Raw genomic sequence first — 22,127 nt, forward strand, 5'->3', positions numbered from 1 at the left:
TTCACCCCGCCAAATATCACGCAGCGCTGTACATTGAATAGGGGTTCAGGTCAAATTTGACACCAAAGCAGAACCCCAAACCCAGTGATGGGGGGCATTCAGACCCCTGACGTGTGCTGCCTGTTATTTATCTGAAAGATTAAAGTTTTCTTGGACCCATTTCAGTGTCACCTCCTCAAGTTACCCCAATTCGGGGCAGAAGCCTCACCAGGGAAGTATTACCCTATGGGTTTTGTACCACTGATTATTATTGCCCCGGCCCCTCCTGGGTTTTGATGTCGGAAAGTCCATAGACAGGAAATGGGAACCCCGGCCTGACACCTTACATTCACCAAAATGATTTGTGAAATCTAAGATGGGGCAATGTGGGAATCACTGGTAATGTTGGGGTGGGGCTCCGGTATTGGAGTTCACCCTCCATACCCCTTATTGTGGAGTTATAGGGGGGATTCACCCCATCAGCAGAAGTGTAGTACAAGTAATGGGGGAGCACTGTCACCAGCAGGCTCCCAGTATTCCAGAATCCAAGATGGTGGCATGGAAAGAGGAAGATTCACCTGGAAGGAGGACATGGATGGAACTCATGGATCCCTTATTTCACCCACAGGTCCTCTTTAGGGGGATCAAAATGTCTGAAACCTTCCTGTAGAATTTGCTGGTTCCGGTTCCCCTGCACATGTGACCAGCACCAGGCAGTGGTGGATGGGGGTCACTGAGGAGTCTCTGGGTAGGATTGGTTTTTGCTGCATTAGGTTTCTTTTCCCTTGGTGATTGTTCCCGTGACACATTTCCTGTCTAGGTGACAACGTGTACCCTTCACATTTAATCTGTCACATTGGGACTCTATTGCCCCTCCATAGACACAATAGGAATAATTAGCATTGTCACCCTGGCAGGTTACTGGCAGGATCACCAGGTGAAGCAGGCAGCCATATGGCATTGGTTGTAGTGGGGAGGTCACAAGCACACTTATAAATCATTCACGTACAATAAAATATTATTTATAATCTCCCCACTTTATTCATCGTCATGCTTCAACAATTCGAGTCAAGGTGCCCATATCATCCAATCAGATTTCATGTGATGAATTCTGATTGGTCACTCAGTGATCTGCACTTTATTGAATGGGCCTGTAGGTTTTTCTTATTATACTGTGACGGGGGGGGAGTTGTGAATTTTCCCACAGGGCCCTGGGAGGTGAAGTGAGATGAGCAGGTCTCTCATTGGTCAGTCCTGTGAACCAATCACAGACCGGGGACTGGAAGATTGCACAATGCCACTTTCAGAACCAGCAGAACCCAGAGCTCTGTGAGCTGCATCATAACCAGAAGAGCTGACACTCTACAGGACTCCGCCTGTCTTCTCCTTCAACTGTGGGGGCCCAGGAAATGTAAAAGGTGACAACGTTGCCCCTCATAGGGCGACAGTCCGGAGCAAATTCCTGGGGGCAGAATCCTTCACACCGCTGCACTCGGACTTCTCCAATATGGAACCGCAACATGACCAATGGGCATGGCCGGGGTGACCTTTGTGACCGTGTCCGCAGCCTTGGTACCCCCCTAGGGGGAGAAGACAGAAAAGAGACATCAAATATAGGGTGCATGGGTAATAAAGGGGTCACCCTCCACCTCCCATCTACCCTCCTTACCTGGCATTGTGCCACCACATCCACATCGGGCATCTTTCTGGCCCCCACTGGAGCAGAATGTACAGCAATGGTAGATGCCAGGGTGGGGGCGCAGGAAGTCCCTCACTGTCACATTAAAGGGGGACCCCTGGGGGAACACAGGAAGGGGTATTAGTGGAGAAATTGGGAATAAACTTCATTCTGTGGTGAATGTTGCAAACCAGTGCAGAAATGTTCCATATATCTGCCCCTCAGCCTCCCCTTCAAAAAATATGCCCCCAGCCTCCCCTTAATTAAATCTGGCCTCCAGCCCCTCCCCTTCAATAAATCTGCCCCACATTCCCATATGGTGGGTGTTGGGTGCTCCAGTGTCTCACCTTGATGTGGCGGCCCCTCACGCACACACTGACTGATAATTGCCCCGCCTCGGTGGGGGTGTAGGAGATCTGGAAGGTCCCATCATTATTATCCTGAATGGAGGGCTGGAGAGCTCTGCCAGACAGACAACAAAAAACACACAAAGAAGGGGGCATTAGAGGGGGGAGGGGCATTAGTGGAGGCAATATTAAATCTGTACCATATACAGGGCTGACCAATGTGGCCCCTCACCTGCCGGATTCTTTGTGTAGTACGTTGACTCTCGGCTGTTCCTGTGGCCCCTCCAGTTTGGTGTTACAGATGAGGGTGAATCTGCACACCGAGCCCAAGGACCCCAACTTAAGCCCTGAAGAGACAGCAATGAAAAAGTCGGGGTCACAAAAGGACTAACCGGTCATCCAAATTACTTCCTCTCTGGTCAGATTTGCCCCACCCAACTTGCCCCTGCTATACAAGCTTATACCTATAATGAGGGGTGTGGCTGTGGTGAGAGGCGTGGCTGTGGTGAGGGGTGTGGCTGTTATGAGAGGCGTGGCTGTGGTGAGAGTGTGGCTGGGGTGGGAGGTGTGGTTGTGGTGAGAGTGTGGCTGGGGTGGGAGGTGTGGTTGTGGTGAGGGGTGTGGCTGTGATGAGGGGTGTGGCTGCTACTCAGCTCTGCCAGGACAGAGCAGTAAGGTTGTTGTACAGAAGTAGGATTCTAAGTGAGTTTTTGGGTTTCTTTTTGGACATTTCCAGCTAAATATCAGTTACAAATCGTAGGATAAAATGTTGTCACACTTCAGTTTGGCGTTGAATCTTTTCGGATGAATCTTTCCCCACTTTCAAAAAATATTTTCTCACCTTGCCCTTTGACCTCGCACCTCTCGGGGTCGACCCCTCCCCTCTGCACCGTACCGTACACGGAGTACCCTTGGCACTGCCCGGCCTCTTCCTGTGGATTGAATTGAATGCTTACGGGCTCCACCTTTTCCGCTGAGCTGTGGTGCCCAATGCTGAGGTCTTTGAGGCGGCTCAGTGCCAGGACTTTGGCGCGCACAATATGGAGGTCGGGCCCGCAGTGCAGGAGGCTCCGGGTGAAAGTGGCGGCGGTATGGAAGTCAGAAAGCTGCTGACGGACCCGAGCTCTCTGAAGGTTCAAGGCCTGCTCCTTCCGCCGGACTTCTTCATCAATGTCCTGCAGGAGGCGCTGTCTGTGCTCTTGGATGGCCCTTATATACCCCTCGGTGAAGACCTCCACCTCTTCCCGCATGAGATCCGCTGTCTGCCGGAGGTCCTCCTCCGCCCTGTACACAGCATGCAGAGTCTTCTCCAGGTCCTCCAGCTGTGGGTCCACCTTTATTAATGCCCCCCGCAGCTGCTCCTTGTGCTTCACCGCCACCTCCACCACGGGGCAAAGCTCATGTCCCTGGTGCTTGAGGAGGGCGCAGTCCCTGCAGGAGGGGACCCCACAGACCTCACAGAATAGGCGGAGCTCCTCCAATGGGTGGAGAGAACAATATGGAGCCGGAGAGAGCGAGGAGCCGGGGGGAAGATCCCTGAGGAGCAACAAGGAATGGGCCGCTGTTCTCCTCTGCCGCCTGTGGGGGAGAATGAAACGACCATTACATACATGGATATGGAACTGACATATACCATAGTGTTGTACAGAGCTCACTGAGCCAATCCCATCAGTCTCTGTACAGAGGAGCTGACACTCTAATGTTTCCGAGCTTTATAAAATAAAACAATGGCAGCCACCACATCTGGGGCCCTAATATAAGACCATTCTGGGATTGGATATAACAATGGCTGAGCCTTGCTGAACCCAGTACCAGGCCGGGCCCCGTCTGCCCAAATACAGCTGACTCAGCACTTGACCCAATCCTTCTGCCCAGGGTCACATGACAGAGCCATGATACAGAATGACAGGTGATGGGAGGGCGGTGAGACTTCACTGGCTGCATGCTTGTTGCAGGTCCCATATTGCTGTAGTGATCTTTGTATAAATGTTCTGGGTGCGTCCTCTCCAGTTTTGTAATATTTCCTGTTAGAGATCAGAATAAATTATAATGAAGCAGAAGTTTGGGTGAGAAGGAGGAAGTGTGATCTCTGTATAGCTGTGTCCCCGGGGGCACCGGGCCGCCTGCCACACATAGATAACCAAAACTCTGCAATAGATAAACATTTCCTGGTACTGACAAGCCCCTCCCCCTTCCTGGCCACACCCACTTTATTACTGATATGTACTGACATATAAACTGACCCCACACCGGGGGATTGTTACCCCATGCAGCTGTATTCAAAAGATCATTTGTTTGTTTAACAATGCCTTTCTCATTCACCTAACATTCACCGATATTGGAGAAAGGTGAATGTCAGATTCACTGCTTCATAAATAGACCCCCATAGTGATCACTGTGATTGGGTATCTTTGTGATCACAAGGTCAGGGTCATTGGCTCTTGATAAAGGTCCAGTTGGGTGGGCCGATCTCCATCAATCAGCCAATAGCAGGCAGGACTCTGGTGTTACCCCCTGGCTATGGTGAATCGTGTAATTCACACAACTGGCTGAACTTTTATGTTTTAGAGCTGAGGATTGACTGTTCAGGGTTCAGCCTGGGGGGAAAGTTTAAAACCCTTTTCTTTTTTTTCAGCGGGGAGATTCATCCTCAAATTGTCCTGGTGACCATTTTTACTGGTGAAAGAAAGTGAGTAAAAAGTTATTTCTGTATTTACCTCAGTGAATGTCAGACTTTGCCTTTCACACCCACCTGCTGTCAAATCCCAGCTGTCAGAATGACAGCCGGGGTTTGCTGTGTTCATAGAGAGGCTGTAGAAGCTGGCATCAAGCTGGTCATGTGACCCGATGGTTGCATACACAGAGATATAACCTCCAAATTACCCTGATCTGCCCCTTCACCCCTGGATTACCCTGATCTGCCCCTTCACCCCCCGGATTACCCTGATTTGCCCCTTCACCCCCCGGATTACCCTGATCTGCCCCTTTGTCTTTGCAGAATTGTTATTTCTTTGTTTTATGAATACATTTCAGACCCCCAGAAATCTCATCACTGCTGAGCCAACGTGGAGGAAGCTCCCAGGGACTTTCACCGAATTTCCCCCGAGTACTCTCTGGGGTAAAGAAAAGCAGAAGAGAAAATAAAAACCAAATCACGATTGCGGATGGAAATAAAAGACAGAAATTCCCAAACTCAGAGGGGAGACCCAATGTACAATGTCCTCGTAATATTATATACTATTTATATGGCACCAACATATCATGCAGCGCTGTACACTGAGATCTGTGTATGCATGTCCCCGAACAATAATAATATTAAATAGTATTTATATAGCACCAACATATCATGCAGCGCTGTACACTGAGACCCAATGTACAATGTCCCCATACAATAATATTATATATTATTATATGGCACCAACATATCATGCAGCGCTGTACACTGAGATCTGTGTATGAATGTCCCTATACATTATTATTATATATTATTTATATGGCACCAACATATCATGCAGCGCTGTACACTGAGATCTGTGTACGAATGTCCCCGTACATTATTATTATTAAATAGTATTTATATAGCACTAACATATTACGCAGCGCTGTACACTGAATTCTGTGTACTAATGTTCCCGTACATTAATATTATTACATCATATTTATATGGGGGCCAACATATCATGCAACACTGTACACTGAATTCTGTTTACTAATAGGTCAGATGTATATAACACACAGAGCGCAGGGGTCAGACTGAAGGGATAAGTAAGGACTGTATAGCTAATTAATGGTAATGTATAGCTAAGTTAATGTGAGCCATATACTTGTAAAAGGAGTTGTATTTCTGTTTCTGTCTACTCTGTAACCAGATGGTTAAAATTCTTTGAAATACAATGTAAGCCTTGCAATGTATCAAGTGACACTATATATGGCTAAAACCTAAATAGCTGTAGTAAATAACACAACCCCTCGTATACCTATGTGTATAAAAAGACCGCCTTGTCAAATAAAGATCAGAGAATATTCCTAAGACCATACTGTGTGTCATTACATTGTGGGCAGTGTGCCCGCAGCTCCGCCGAGATCTCATCCAGAGCGCCAGTCTTTGCCATATGAACCAAGAAATGGAAAATCTGCTCAAACAGGCCAAATGTGGGTCACAAAATGCAACCTGAGATCCAAGATGTCCAATCCTGGGAGGAGAAATCCTTCCCAAAGTTCCTTCCCAGGGAATGAAATGACAGAAGAGCAAATTCACCGGATCTTCTGGGAGGTCACAAGATTCTAAGTCAGGTCCTTAGATCCCATGCAAGAGTGGCCAATAGATCCCTTGCAAAATCCCAGGAGACTTCAATAGATCCCATGCAAGATCCCAGGAAACATCAATAGATCCCATGCAAGTTCCCAGGAGACTTCAATAGATCCCTTGCAAGATCCCAGGAAACATCAATAGATTACATGCAAGATCCCAGGAAACATCAATAGATCCCATGCAAGATCCCAGGAAACATCAATAGATTACATGCAAGATCCCAGGAAACATCAATAGATCCCATGCAAGATCCCAGGAAACATCAATAGATCCTAGGCAAGATTTCAGGAAAAATCAATAGATCCCGTGAAAGATCCCAGGAGACGTGAATAGATCCCGTGAAAGGTCCCAGGAGACGTGAATAGATCCTACACAAGTTCAGACTGGGATCATATCAGTACGGAGTTGGAGCAGAACTAGATTACCGGGTGGGTCAGGGAGGGATTCAGCAGACCCGGGTGAGCAGTATTTGGTGGTGAGGTCCAGTCTTCTCTTCCAGTCACATTCCTGGGCCGGTCTGTACATGAGCCTCATATAGGCCTCACCGCCTGTCCCTCCCTCTCCCAGGAAGTTTAGGGAAAGTGGATCCTGGACAGGAGGGGGTCGGAGTCACCCAGGACAGGAGCAAGGTGCAGCTGTGCTGCTATGAAGTGGTTAATCCTGGGCACATTCCCGGAATTCCAACCCCCCCAGTTTATCCTACAACCGGAATATCTGCAGCTCTCCTATGGAGACACCTTGCAGCCCTCTTATTATTCATTCAAATTAATTTGGAAGTTTGGACGTGTTGTTCTTCTAGCTGGAGGTGCTGGGATTTGTGTCCCCGCTGGAAGATTACTTTCACACAGATGGTTGTATAGCAATGCGGCTTTCACTCTGCAAGGTTCATGGAGTCACCTCCAACCCTAATGGCTTTTGTCCTACTAGTTCACAAGGCCAGGGATTTGTTCACAATGAATATATGATATATTGTTCACAAATAGGTATTTGTATAGCACTGACATATCACTCAGTATACAATGAATACACAATGAATATACAATGAATACACAATGAATATACAATGATTATACAATGAATACACAATGAATACACAATGATTATACAATGAATACACAATGAATATACAATGATTATACAATGAATACACAATGAATACACAATGATTATACAATGAATACACAATGATTATACAATGAATACACACCAAATGCTGCAAGCAGGATATACCGCACACTACTATGGGATGAAATGCAAACACTTGGGGGATATGCTGCCAGCGTCTGCCATTGCTTATCATTAAAATGCTCTCATTCACTTTTAATGACAAAGCGTTGTAGGGTTGGGGTAGATCCGCAGCTGCCAGGTGTTTTACCTGCCCTGTAACCGCAGCAAACATCCCTCATGGTTTCTGTATTGGTGATCACTGTCACTGGGACAGAAGGTTATAGGAAATCATGACATTATAATGGTCACCAGAACATAAACTAAGAGCAAATCATCCAACGGGGACATTTCATTTTACTTCCTGTTGTGTCTCTGGGACAGGAAGTGAGGGAAAGTCCAACCCAGTGACCCACATAAGCTGGTAGGGGTTCTCATGAGATCTAAAAGTGAGATCCCTCAATGGGTCTGATTTATTAAAGCTTCAAGGCTGGAGAAAATACACTTTCATCAGTGAACCCGGGAGATGCCAGCCAATGACTTTTATGAAATACATTCCAGGTTAGCTCTATTACCCAGGTTCACAGATGAATCATCTCCAGCCTTTAATAAATCAGACCCAATGACCTTCATGTTCTATCTTCAGTCTTCAGTTATCTCCGCTTCCTATCAAACTGTGCCTAGCACGGTGGCTCAGTGGTTAGCACTCCGGCCCTTTCAGCGCTGGGGCCCAGGTTGGGATCTCAGCCAGGACACTATCTGCATGGAGTTTGCAGGTTCTCCCCATGTTTGTGTGGGTTTCCTCCAAAAACATGCAGGTAATTGGCTGACATATGACCATGGTAGGGACATTAGATTGTAAGCTCCTTTGAGGGACAGCTAGTCACATGACTATGGACTCTGTACATCACTTCATAATATGTCAGCGCTATATATATACTAATATAAGAATGATTTGTCTCTGTGCTCTGTTTGCATTTGGACTTAAAAAAAATTTCCAAAAAAAAAGGTTTGTGAATGGTATCATGTTGGGGGTAATATATTGGGGGGGCTAAAAACATTTAGAGGTAACATTTAGGAGTGTAGGTAATATATTGAGGGGGAAATATAGGATGAGTATATTGATGGGGGAGGGGGGGTCAATATATTTTGAGCAATATAATATGTAGCAGGAAATATTCGGGGTAATACATCGGGGAGTAATATGTTGGGGGTATGTCAGTGGGAGGTTTTATATATTGGGATTCATTCATTAGGGGGGTTTAAATATGAAGGGTAATATTTCTGGAGTAGATGATATATTGGTGGGAGTTTTTTAGGGGAGTAGGTAAATACTGGGGGGTAATACATAGGGGAATATTTTATTGTAGGGTATTTTAATGAGGAGTAGGTAATTACTAGGGGGTAAAATATAGGGGGTGGGTTATATATTCGGAAATACCAAATAGGGGATAATACATTGGGGGTAGGTTATATATTGGGGGTAAAATACATAGGCGGTAAAATATTGGGGGAAATGTATTGGTAAATAATATATTGGGGTTGGGTTATATATTGGGGGTAATATATTGGAGGCAGGTTGTATATTGGGGTATTACATTATAGGGTGAGTCCCCCAGGCTTTGGCCTACAGATGCCCCCACATCTCCATCACACCCTGGGTTAATATTGTGGGGAAAAATATTGGGGGTAGGTTATATATTGGAATATTATACATGGGGGTTAATAAATTGGGGGTAATACATTATGGGGTGAGTCCCCCAGGCTTTGGCCTACAGATGCTCCCACATCTCCATCACACCCTGGGTTAATATTGTGGGGAAAAATATTGGGGGTAGGTTATATATTGGGAGTAGGTTATATATTGGAATATTATACATGGGGGTAATAAATTGGGGGTAATACATTATGGGGTGAGTCCCCCAGGCTTTGGCCTACAGATGCCCCCACATCTCCCTCACATCCCGGGTTATTTTTGTGGGGTAATATATTGGAGGTAGGTTATATATTGGGGGTAGGTTATATATTGGAATATTATACATGGGGGGTAATAAATTGGGGGTAATACATGATGGGGTGAGTCCCCCAGGCTTTGGCCTACAGATGCCCCCAAATCTCCATCACACCCTGGGTTAATATTGTGGGGTAGAATATTGGGGGTAGGTTGTATATTGGGGTAATACATTATAGGGTGAGTCCCCCAGGCTTTGGCCTACAGATGCCCCCACATCTCCCTCATCCCGGGTTATTATTGTGGGGTAATATATTGGAGGTAGGTTGTATATTGGGGTAATACATTATAGGGTGAGTCTCCCAGGCTTTGGCCTACAGATGCCCCCACATCTCCCTCACTCCGGGTTATTATTGTGGGGTAATATATTGGAGGTAGGTTGTATATTGGGGGTAATACATTATATGGTGAGTCCCCCAGGCTTTGGCCTACAGATGCCCCCACATCTCCCTCACCCCGGGTTATTATTGTGGGGTAATATATTGGGGGCAGGTTGTATATTGGGGTAATACATTATGGGGTGAGTCCCCCAGGCTTTGGCCTACAGATGCCCCCACATCTCCCTCACCCCCGGTTATTATTGTGGGGTAATATATTGGGGGCAGGTTGTATATTGGGGGTAATACATGATGGGGTGAGTCCCCCAGGCTTTGGCCTACAGATGCCCCCACATTTCCCTCACCCCGGGTTAGTATTGTGGGGTAATATATTGGGGGCAGGCTGTATATTGGGGGTAATACATTATAGGGTGAGTCCCCCAGGCTTTGGCCTACAGATGCCCCCACATTTCCCTCACCCCGGGTTAGTATTGTGGGGTAATATATTGGGGGTAGGTTATATATTGGGGTAATACATTATAGGGTGAGTCCCCCAGGCTTTGGCCTACAGATGCCCCCACATCTCCCTCACCCCGGGTTATTATTGTGGGGTAATATAGTGGGGGTAGGTTATATATTGGGGTAATACATTATAGGGTGAGTCCCCCAGGCTTTGGCCTACAGATGCCCCCACATCTCCCTCACCCCGGGTTAGTATTGTGGGGTAATATATTAGAGGTAGGCTGTATATTGGGGGTAATACATTATAGGGTGAGTCCCCCAGGCTTTGGCAGTAAGTCTCCGTGTGGTTGGATGAGGGAGATCTCATGTTATTTTTTCCTTCAGATTGCCCATCTCGGCCCGTTATCACTAACCGAAGTACGGAGGAGATGATGATTGAAGTGCATTGTGAGAGCTCCTCTCAGGATGTCACCTATGAATGGCGTAACAATTCACATGTCGTCTCCATGCAGCGGCTGTACCGCTTTAATGTATCGCAACTAAAAGAAACGGTGAATCTGACCTGTGAGGTGAATAACGGAGCATGCAAGAACAGTTCATCTATAACATTTAAGCCAACAGGTAAGTCCTAGAAAGCTTAGTGATCCCGGTAATGTCATAATCCTCAGCAGAGATCTCACCGGACCCTTTTAGCTGGGCGCACCACCCGGCTGTGTTTGGGTGGTTATGGATTCACAATACCGGGGCTGCCACCCACCTACAGATTCTCCCAGACAACTTATAATCATTTCTGGGATGATCTCTGCTCAGTATAGACGGGGGCTTTGCCTGAATCCTAATTATACCCAAAACGGTATGTATGTATTGGCAGCCGGTCAGTGTTGTGTGTGAATGTTATTCCGACTTACTGACTGCAGCATGAGGTCCACTTTAGTTTTTAGTTTATTGCGGATTCACTGGTTAAGGTATCGGCCATGCGGGGTTCTCCATCGTACCATGCGATAGCTATACCGCAATCATATCTCATTCACCTGCACCTCTACCTGTTCACTGACCCAATGAATGGCCTCTCCACATTCATTCTGTACTTGTCTCCATCATCCCCCACCTGTGTGCCGCCCTGATCTCCTTCTCATTCATCCTGGATTTCACTTCACATTCATCATCTACCCATGAACTTTCACCTCTCTGTGGCTCTGATCTCCTCTTCATTGAGGATTGATCAGAGAGAGGTGAAAGTATGCGTTGATGGAAGTGGATGAATATGGAGACAGGTGAACTACAGGATGAATGAGGAGACAGATTATTGTAGAGATATTACAGTACAATGAGAAGGGGATCAAGGCCGGTATTGGTGTAAGTATGGAGGGGATCAGAGCCACGGAGAGGTAACAGGTGGAGGGTGAATGTGGAGACAGGATGAATGAGGAGGAGATTGGGGCAGCACACATCCCTCTATTGCCCCCCCCCATTCCTAATATCAGCAGCATGTGAATGGTTAACGCCCATGCTGGATGACTCCGTCCATAGAGGACTCCATGTTGTCCTTTGCGTGGTTCCTGACAAGCCGAACTTTCCTTCTTTCCACACACCTGGACATTGTGTACGGTCCAATGCCAGCCAAATATACCTCTGAGGAAGCCTTATTTTTAGGTGTGAAACGCATCAGTTTACTTTAAAAAGTTTCCTGCAATTCCTATTCACCGATCCCTAAAGATATTGGGTGAATGTTGTGTTACAGTCCTTTTTAGGGCCACCTAGTGGCCATGTAATGTAATTATATTTATGATTTTATCACGTTTGAATGCTTTTTGATCTTCACTGCCTCTCCTGTATTTCTCATAATTGTTTGTATTGATGTCACTAATACAAAATGTACCGTATTTTCCGGCGGGTACTTACCTGCAGCTTGCTTCCCCTTGCTTCATACGTCCGGCGCGGCCGAGTCCCCGCTCTCTGCGGGGAGTATGAAGCAAGGGGAAGCAAGCTGCACACAGAGGGGAACGTGAGCCTGGATTGGCTCTCCAGCAGGGGAGGAGTGTGGAGCGCGCGAGGGGCAGTTTAGGCTGTTACCACCTCCTGTACCTCCCCCCCAATTACCAGTACTGTACTCTTCCTTCTGCCTCTGGCACAATAGCGAGATCTGACAGGTAGAAGGAACAGTACAATACTGGGCGTATAACACGACCCCCAACTGATTGGTTAGAGTGGTCTGCCAATTAATTGGGGGTCGTCTTATACGCCCAGTCGTCCTATACGCCGGAAAATACGGTATATATAATTATATATAAATTTATTATAAATATTAAACCTGACGTAGAAGTAATGAGAAAAACATTCAATCGTTTCCACCTGTGGGCTCACCGTGTCCCTCTTTGTAATACCCAGGACTGTAATAGCGCCCCCTTTTGATAGAGGTAATGTGGTTTTAGGACTCTCATGTTAAACGTTCCACTTCAAATAAATAATAATGAAATGATTGTAAGATTATTATTATGTAAGCTCCTGCATTGTTACCCAAATCTTCAGTAACCCCCCAAAAACAGCTGAATGATTATATGAATGTGTCACTAGTATGGAGACTAATCCCCTTCTGAACAACCAGGGAACCCTAAAACCTACATTCGGGGTGCCCTTTACCGCTGGGGGGGGGTGAATTAAGTTAAGTACCTAAAAAAGGTCACCCCCCCCAACTCTCCACTGGTGGATTTGTAGCATGGAGAGGGGGAGGATTCCGATATCTTGGTAAGTTTTTATTAGTACAGGGGGTGGGGGGGTATCTTCATGTTTATTATAATTATTATGGTATACACAATATTACCCAGGATAGAGGTCAGACTATTAGTAATGTGCCCTGACCTGCAGGGGGTGCTGTGTCCTCCTCTTGTGATTGGTTCTTTTTTTATTGCTTGTGATTCCCCGCGAGTAAACGATGACAATACCTGATCTGACCCCGAACCTCTTCTTCTGTCTTATAGAAATCACTGGACCCAGCATTGGTATCATTGTTGGAATTGTTGTCGCTCTCCTTGTTATTATTATTGCCGTGGCTCTATACATTCTCTACAAACGTGAGTACACCGACATTTTATTCTTCATATTTGTCTGGAATTACACATATTTTGTTTATAAAGGGGAGATGGGGGTAATAGCGCTCCAATGGGCAAATAAATGGGCATTTCATTGTTCGATGGATTTATTGAGAGGTGGCTGCAGACTCGGAGGCGAGATTAGAGGTAGAGGGTTCTGGGGCATGGAGTACAAAGGTTGTGTATCCGGAATCTCATCCCAAGGACATACATGTCATATCTGGAATCTCATCCCAAGGACATAAATGTCATATCCGGAATCTCATCCCAAGGACATAAATGTCATATCCGGAATCTCATCCCAGGGACATAAATGTCATATCAAATGTCATATCCGGAATCTCATCCCAGGGACATAAATGTCATATCCGGAATCTCATCCCAAGGACATAAATGTCATATCCGGAATCTCATCCCAAGGACATAAATCTCATATGCGGAATCTCATCCCAGGGACATAAATGTTATATCTGGAATCTCATCCCAGGGACATAAATGTCATATCCGGAATCTCATCCCAGGGACATACATGTCATATCCGGAATCTCATCGGTTCTTGAATGCAGCGGCTGCATTGGTTTGAGGATCACAGGAAGTCTATGTCTTCTACATTGTACATCGCTGTGTAATATGTTTGCGCTATATAAATCTAAATATAATATTAATAATTGTGGGCCTATTAGTTGTCATTTTGAAGGAACTGCAGTCAGAAGTTCTTATAGTCAATGACGGGTCAACCCGCACCAGGAACCGAAGTGAGACCTCGAGTGTTAGAGTTATAATATGACATCCTTCTTTTCCAGATAATTTTTATTATTCTGTATTTATATAGCACTAACATATTACACAGAGCTGTACATTAAATAGGGGTTACAAATGACAGACTGAAGAGCTTACAATCTAGGACAGCTGCAGATCACTCTCTCCTGTCATCTGCTTGATAGCGAATCTTTGCTGATTTTGCACATAATGGGCCTGATTTATTATAGCTGGAGAAGACAGACTATAATGGGAGAACCTGGGTGATCCCTAAAACCTTGAACCTATTTTCTAAAAATCATTTGCCATTCTTTGGCAAATGTTTTCAATCCTGGAGCAGATCCATTTCAGGTTTGCTGGATCACCCAGGTTCTCTGATGATCTATCTTCTCCAGTCTTGTAGAGCTTTACTAAATGTGACCATTGTGATTAGCACATGTGCAGCTCTGCACGAGGATCACTTTACCTGGAGGCCTGTTATAAGAGAACCCGGAGGCTACCATTGCCAACCCGATGAACTGCTAGCTGGCCGGCATGCAAAACGATTGCTTGGATCAGAAATACAGATCTGACTTTTCTCAGATTTCTGTCATGTAGATATCACCGCAACTCAATGGTTTGCTCCGGCTTTTACTATGCATAGCGGTGATGTGCACCCATACCCTGGGGGACTTCTGGATGAGAGCACCCACCAAGGCAGTTTTCCAGCTATTAGTTACATTCATTGTAGCTCGACTTACTTTTACCTTTTCCCTTCTTCTCTCTCCCTCTGCAGCAATAGGATCATACAGTTTGCTGTACACGGGGCTCCCACTGTGCCAGCGCCATCTCTGAGTCACAGGAAGGGAATAGAAGTTCAGATACACCAATCACATTGCTGTGCTGTGTCCCCCGTACAGGGACACATAGGAGGGGGTTTACTGAAAAAATGGGGGCTGTTCAATTACCACGGGGAATTATCACCTTGCAAGGGGTCACTTAGTTCCATGATTGAGGTGATGGTTCACATTGCAAATATCCAATCACATGCAAGGAAATTTACAAATGTATTTACTTTTGCAGCACAACGGCTCAGTGGTTAGCACTCCGACCTTTGCAGTGGTGGATCCAGGTTGGAATCTTGGCCAGGACACTATCTGCATGGAGTTTGCATGTTCTCCCGTGTCTGCGAGGGTTTCCTCCCACGTTCCAAAAACATGCCGTTAGGTTAATTGGCTTCCCCAGAAATTTGACCTTAGACTGTATTAAACTCATATGATTGAGGTAGGGATGTTAGATTGTGAGCTCTTTCAGGGACAGCTAGTCACATGACTATGGACTTTGTACAGCACTGCGAAATATGTCAGTGCTATATAAATACTGGATAATATTTATAGAAAATAAATCCCAATGAGTTGTCACCAATGTCTCAGAGATGCAGCCAACACATTAGATCATTGCCCAGTACATAGCAGGTGGTAGATCTATGCCAGGACACAGCGGGCAGGCCGGGGTCCTCATATCACTCTGCAGTGTGGACATTTCTATTACATGGGGTCCCTGTGCACCAAGGTCACTGATCTTTTGGATTGTGGACCAACCAGAACTTTCCCATTATTGGCAATGTATTGGCCACCCAAGGAAGAAGAATGGCAGATTTAGGTGGTCCGAAAACCAAATGCTGGATGGGTTAGATGGGGGTGGGGGGGATTTTAGTATTTGTCCGGAGATAAACGTTACTCATATAAACTGTATACTTCCCTCTGTAAATCATCTGAATGTTTAACTCTTATTAACTCCCTCTTTTTATACTTTTATATTTTAGGTTATCCTGCATTCTTTGTCTGCCCTTGTGTTTCCAGCAGCAAAGGTAAGCTTTGTATTCTTATGGTGGCTGTGTCAATGGCCATTGTTTCTGTGAGTTCATACACGAGTATTGGGCAGGAAGTCCTCATAACTTGCAGTGTGTGCGGACATTTGCAGATCTCTGTCCAATCATGTCGTTCAGAGATATATATTTTAAGATTATTCCACCCCTCTTATTATGTGATACACATTCTCTCTGTGTGGTCAATGTGATTGGCTGTTCTGTGACAACACACAATGGGGGAATAATGGAGCTGCCTTTATAAGCCAATCTGTTGCCATGTTTATTGTATTGGGATAACACGTTGGATTTGTTGCTGTAGTTAACATTATTATTATTACTGATTAATAATAATAATCAGTATTTATATAGCACCAACATATTACACAGTGCCGTACATAATATAGTAATTGCAAATGACAGACAGATATAGACAATGACACAGGAGGAGGAGAGGACCCTGTCCTGAAGAGCTTACAATCTAGGAGGTGGGGGTAGTATCACACAATGGCGGGGGATATGGAATGGTGGGAAGTAGTGAGGATGAGGAGAAGATCCTCCCCCGAAGAGCTAGTTATAGGAATATATTACTCCTAGTACTATGCAGGCCACTCACAATGGGGGTCCATTTATGTAAAGGTGTCGGTGTACCTGAGCTACAGGAGGTATAACGTGCCGGGGCCTAGAGGAGCACCTATCTGCAGTGCTTTCAGGTCCTATTTTCGGGGAAACACGGTAACTGTAACTATGGAAGTGCTCCGCTCAGAAAAGGTTTGTATGAAGCGTTCTGTAGCTGATATTCTTATTCCCTACAAATAGGGAGATTATTCCCTTTGTTTCTACAATTCGGCTCCGTTGCCTTGTGTGGCCCGTACACTTGGCTAACCTTAGATTGTAAGCTTTTCTGACAGACTGTGAACTTGCCAATTAATATATAGGTGTTACATAAATACATAATAATCATTTATAACCTTTCCTGATGTTTTTCATCAGTTACTTGGAACTGAATGGTCCCCATGAATCTGTCATCAAACATTACAAGCAGCTGACTAAAACACAACTATTAGTCAAACCTAGCACAGCATCGGCCATAAAATCCTCTTCCATTGGTCTTTACCCCGATATTTATCTTGAAGTTGCTCCAAACTGACAGTTGCCATGATTTGGCCAATCTTATGTTTTGTGAATAGAGAGAGCCAGGTGATTCTGTAAAACAGCCGTCCACCTATTACTGTTATACTATTACTGTATAATATAATTGGAATGTTCTTCCTGCTCTTCATAACACCTCTCTCATGTTTTCTTGTTTTTAGGTCAGGACACCTTGTGAAGGCTTTAATATGTTATCACCGGAGGAGATTTCTGCAGTCCTTGGCCTTTATCTTCTAAGTCTGGGACGAAATGATGCAAAGAATGGCTCCTTCAATGGCTGCACTATGACTCAGTATTGTATCAGCTCATCAGAGGCCGTGTCAGTTTTTATATTTTCACATATGTACGCTTTTTAGGTTTGTGTTCATTTTATAATCTTCAGCTTGGCCTTGGCAGGGATGATGGCTGGAGAAGGATATTTGGCCATGCATTTTTATTCCTCCGCCATGAGTGCCTTCATGTTTTTGTATATTGCTGGTGCCTGTTGGCCTCTGAACACTAGTTGCAGCTGAGTATTGCATGAAGTATTGCCGGAGCCAAATTATTTATTATCTCTATATTCCACATTTACCGGACCTGCTCGTCTCATTTATTCCGTCCCAAATCACAATACTTTTTTGCATTCCAACATAGAAATTCTCTGTGGCAGAAAAGCTTTTTATGCTTTTTGTTTTAAATGGAAGAAATGTACCAGTTGTGCTTTGTAAGGAGTTGTATCTCAACATCGCTTTCTTTGATATTTATAGTCACAGGAAAAAGCAAGCACACCATAAAAATGATGTTTTATTAATGTTTAAAAAGACAAACAATAAATCTTCCTTCATGCCCCTTAGAAGTAGCTGCAGGAGCCTGACCTATATCATTCCCAGATATGGGGGGGCTCTGTTGGTGTCTATTGATGTGTGATGTCTTCATGGCATCAGCCGATCTCTCTAAGATCCTCAGATACAATGTTGGGGAGGTCTGGAAAGAGATTTGTAAGAATCATCAAAGAAGAAATAATCAACATGTATAGATCACTAAATGTGCCGCCCATGAAATTGAGTTCTGGAGGTGACTTGGTTCCTAAAGACATCGCCAGCAACCACAGGAGAGACTTAGGGAGACTTGGGGCCTGCAGCATATGACAATTTAGTCTTTGCAGCTTCTGTATTTTCCCTATCCCATGGCTCACCAAATGACATTGGAGCAGTATTGTAATATTGCCGCTTAGCAGGTTTTTTAGTCCCCGACTGCAATTCAGTGCTTTGAGTTTGAGAAGCTTTATGGCCTTCACACTGCTACAATGTGTAACAGTTTATATTATCCATGGCAAGTTTCTGGAACCAGGATCTGTTCTTGACAAAGCACGCAACAGAAGGCTGAACTACTACTACCACCACCATCACCACCACCTCCTGGAGCAGGGCAAGTCCAGCCAGAGGGCTGCACCACAACTCGGCATCATCAAAAGCTCCGTTCCGCAGATTCTTCGGAGAGTTATAAAGCTCTACCTGTACCGACTTCAAGGAGAAGATTATGATGCTCATGTGGGAATCACTCTCCACCATTACTAAAACCACCCTCAGCTCCTGGAAAACTTATGGCTCAGTGCCGAGTCCCTTCATCTCTCTAGTTGGGTTAACTGACACAACTGTCATATTTAGGGGAAAATCAGACCCAGCAGCCATTCTCCAGTATGAATGAGACTCATTGAAGCTGGTGGTTTGGTGCGCAATGTCTGGTAGCACCGGGCTGATTGGGAACACAACCATCGGTACAGGGAAATTACCTGGAGGTGCTGCAGGAGTTTTCTGTGCCACAACTTTAGGTGAGAAGTGACCTTGCTAATGTCTTCCCCCTCTCCACTTGGCTAGTTTAGTCAGAGATTTCCTGAACATCAAGTTACCTAACCGATGGATTGGACAATGGGGTTCCCCTTGAATGGGCACTGCGCTCCCCTGACCTTACACCATGTGACTTTTTGTGGCGCTATACCAAAAGCAAGGTGTATACCACTAAGCCCCGTAACCTGGCACAGCTTGAGGAAAGAATCTGCACGGCCTGATGTCAGAGCGGCTTGTGGCTGAAAGTTGTCAAATATGGAGGTGCTCATGTGGAGGAGTACAATGACCAGTCACGTGATGGCAAGCCTATGAAGTAAAACTGCAACAACTCCTTTGTTGTTGCTAAAAATATAAATAAACTATGTTGTGTCATTTTTAGGAATGTATTAATAGTGTATAATGACGACTGGGACACCCTGTATTTTACCAGCCAGCTTCCAATCTGTAATCAGACGTTTGGCCTATATATATATTATATATAATATAATATATATTTAAGAGTTGTCTAAAAAGAATATTAGGATAAGACCACACTTTGGTATAGAGCCTATAATTAAAGACTTGGAATAATTTGCTGTGGATTATGAGCCAAAGATTTGTCCAAGATACCAGTAAATGTCTGCAACCAACCCAAGGCAGCGTTTCAGAAGATGAAGATTTCAGAAGCATGGTATGGGGGTGACAATGTTCTGAGTGAAATTTATTTGCTGCTTCCATCTCTGAACGACTTGCAGTTAATGAGTAAATTATAAATTCCACATTGAATCAAAGTCTGTTTTGCAAACTACCCATACAAAGCGCCGGCTCCCCAAGGCTATATTTACTTTTCCTATAGTAAACCATTACTATATATCTATTGATGTCCAATGATTCCGCTCTCTGCCTGCAGTGTAGAATAAAGATTTGATGTTACTCCTGGTACAATGTTACCTTTCAGCAGGGTGTACTTACTTTTTCCCACAACCTTTTATTTGAATTAATATAAAGATAATCTTAACGCTGAATATTTATTGTTCACCTTGATATCTTTCAGGTGAATGCTGGAATATAAATGATTGTTGTGGAGAATGGAATATGTGTGTGTGAATGGGGGGAATCGGGGTGGGGTTTTTTTTTTTTTTGTACAATGTTTATAATGGAAGTGATGCAGCTCATTAGGGAAGAAATGAGAAACGCTCCCTAGCAATGTGGCTTCCCCTGCACTTTAATAAATGTTTCCTTATTTTTGCTATAATTCTCCTACTCAGGGGGCACTGGGATGTCAACATATACCATGGAGATTCGGTGGTGTGGGGTGCTGGGGTTGTTGCCCCCTTACCACCCCATAGTCACAAACAGCTCCACTGCAAACATCACTTTTATTTTTTTTTCCCGAATTTCAGCTTAAAATTTGTAAATGTCTTCTGTACAATAAAAGCCAAATACCATTTTATGTGTCTGAGATTGTTTAGCCAATAGGAGCTCCAGCGAGGAGAGGAATCTCGGGCCGGGATCAGTAGCCGGCTTCCTTATGGATATGACGACTTGTCCTTGCTCGGTGATGTCCGCTGGATACATGGGACAATAACGATATTAGAAATGCCGGAACCTGAGGATGATCCATTACCAATGCAAAGTAAAGGAAAGACAAATGAAGTTGATTTTTGGTGAGAGCGCCCCCTGCCTTCATCTCATTAACATGCACACGGGTTATTTAAGGGTCTTGGCAGGTAGATTGTCTACAACTAATCACCGATCTGTGAATGTCGGCTGCCTCCAATCTTTCCATGTCTTTGTAATCCTAGCAATCCATGATTATGAGATCAAAGCTCTGCATCTGCCCCATCACTTCCTTTCTCAATCTATGATGTGGGGTAAGTATCACACAATAGGAGGGGGATATGGAATGGTGGGAAGTAGTGAGGGTTTAGGAGACAGAAGAAGACGGGTAGGGGAGGGGGACGCGTTGGGTTTTAAATGAGCAGAAAGTAGGAGCAAGCCGAATAGGACGAGGAGACCATTCCAGAGAATGGGGGCAGCTCTAGAGAAGTCTTGGAGCTGTGTGTGTGATGAGGTTATAGATATAGCATCGTATTGACTATTCTGGTGGTGAGCAATGAATGGACATTCATCCCCTCCCTCCTGAGTAGAATGGTGTCCGGGTGTATCTGGTGTCCATATTCACCCATCTATACTGAGCTGTGTCCTGCCCTTTGTGGGGTGATATATTGGGGTGCAGCGATTGGACCATTGAACGGGGGTGAGGGTAGCTCCATCCACATGTGAACAAACCCCTAATGACTAAGGACCCCGGGACTGGAGACATCAGAAGACATTTCTGTCATTCTGGTTCTTATGGCCGCCGGGCCCAACATTTTGCTGCAATGATATTCACACCGTGGTATTAGGTCAGTGCAGCAACCAAAGGAAACGACACGAAGATCTCACCTACTGAAAACGGTTCCATCGATAGCCGAGCTTTGTATTCCACTCAGCTTTACAGAGACTGGCATGGACTTTCCTGCCCCCCCCCCCCTCCCCCCCCCCCTGCTCTGCGAGTACCCAGGGGCGGTCAGCAGCCCCCCATCACTGGTCTTTATACAGAGCTGTCAGGTTGTGGTTGGAGGTGCGAAGACCCAGATGAGTCAACCAGCAGATTCTCACAAGCGCCATTTCCTGGAAGAATTTCTCATGTTTTCCACCGATAACAACACGTCTGATTTACCGAGAAATAACAACAAATAACATTCCTAAATTATTGGCCCAGCGAAGGACGGCGATGATTTCAGCCCTGGGATTTCATCATTGGATCATTGTGTTCCTGTTGTGTCCCATCATCCCAGAGACAACAGGAAGTGAGAAATTCTCTACAAATCTCCCCATAGACAGTTATTGGAAATAACCCCAAATAGAAGATTTCTGCTGGCATCCTGATCATTTTCTGTACTGGGGTGCAGGGCAAAGTGTGAACCCCCCAGTCCGGGCGCAGCTTCTAATCCCTCGCCACATTGCTAACATAAACACCGCTCCTGTTTTATATACATTATAAATATATCGGCACTATCGGGGGATTTACTAAAGCAAATTGATACAGGTAGATAATTACCTGTATACCTATCAGTGCAATGATTGGAGAGCTCCGCCCCCCATCTCTCAAACTAACCAATCCTGTCACCCCTTTCCTCCATCGCTGCACCTGTACCCCA

The 22,127-nt window shown here is 45.1% G+C and overlaps 1 protein-coding gene across 1 annotated transcript; it reads right to left on the minus strand.

Moving 5' to 3' along the window:
* Window positions 1-995: 995 nt before the first annotated feature.
* Window positions 996-3,640, minus strand: TRIM45 (tripartite motif containing 45). Its single transcript, XM_072423662.1, has 6 exons — window positions 3,615-3,640; window positions 2,846-3,435; window positions 2,237-2,351; window positions 2,005-2,119; window positions 1,649-1,775; window positions 996-1,559 (listed from the first exon to the last, which is right to left on the minus strand). The coding sequence occupies exons 1-6, from the start codon at window positions 3,638-3,640 to the stop codon at window positions 1,414-1,416; spliced, it is 1,119 nt and encodes a 372-aa protein (XP_072279763.1). The 3' UTR covers window positions 996-1,413.
* Between the last annotated feature and the right edge of the window lie 18,487 nt (window positions 3,641-22,127).

Source organism: Pyxicephalus adspersus, chromosome 1 (genome assembly GCF_032062135.1).
Source record: "Pyxicephalus adspersus chromosome 1, UCB_Pads_2.0, whole genome shotgun sequence".
Taxonomy (NCBI): domain Eukaryota; kingdom Metazoa; phylum Chordata; class Amphibia; order Anura; family Pyxicephalidae; genus Pyxicephalus; species Pyxicephalus adspersus.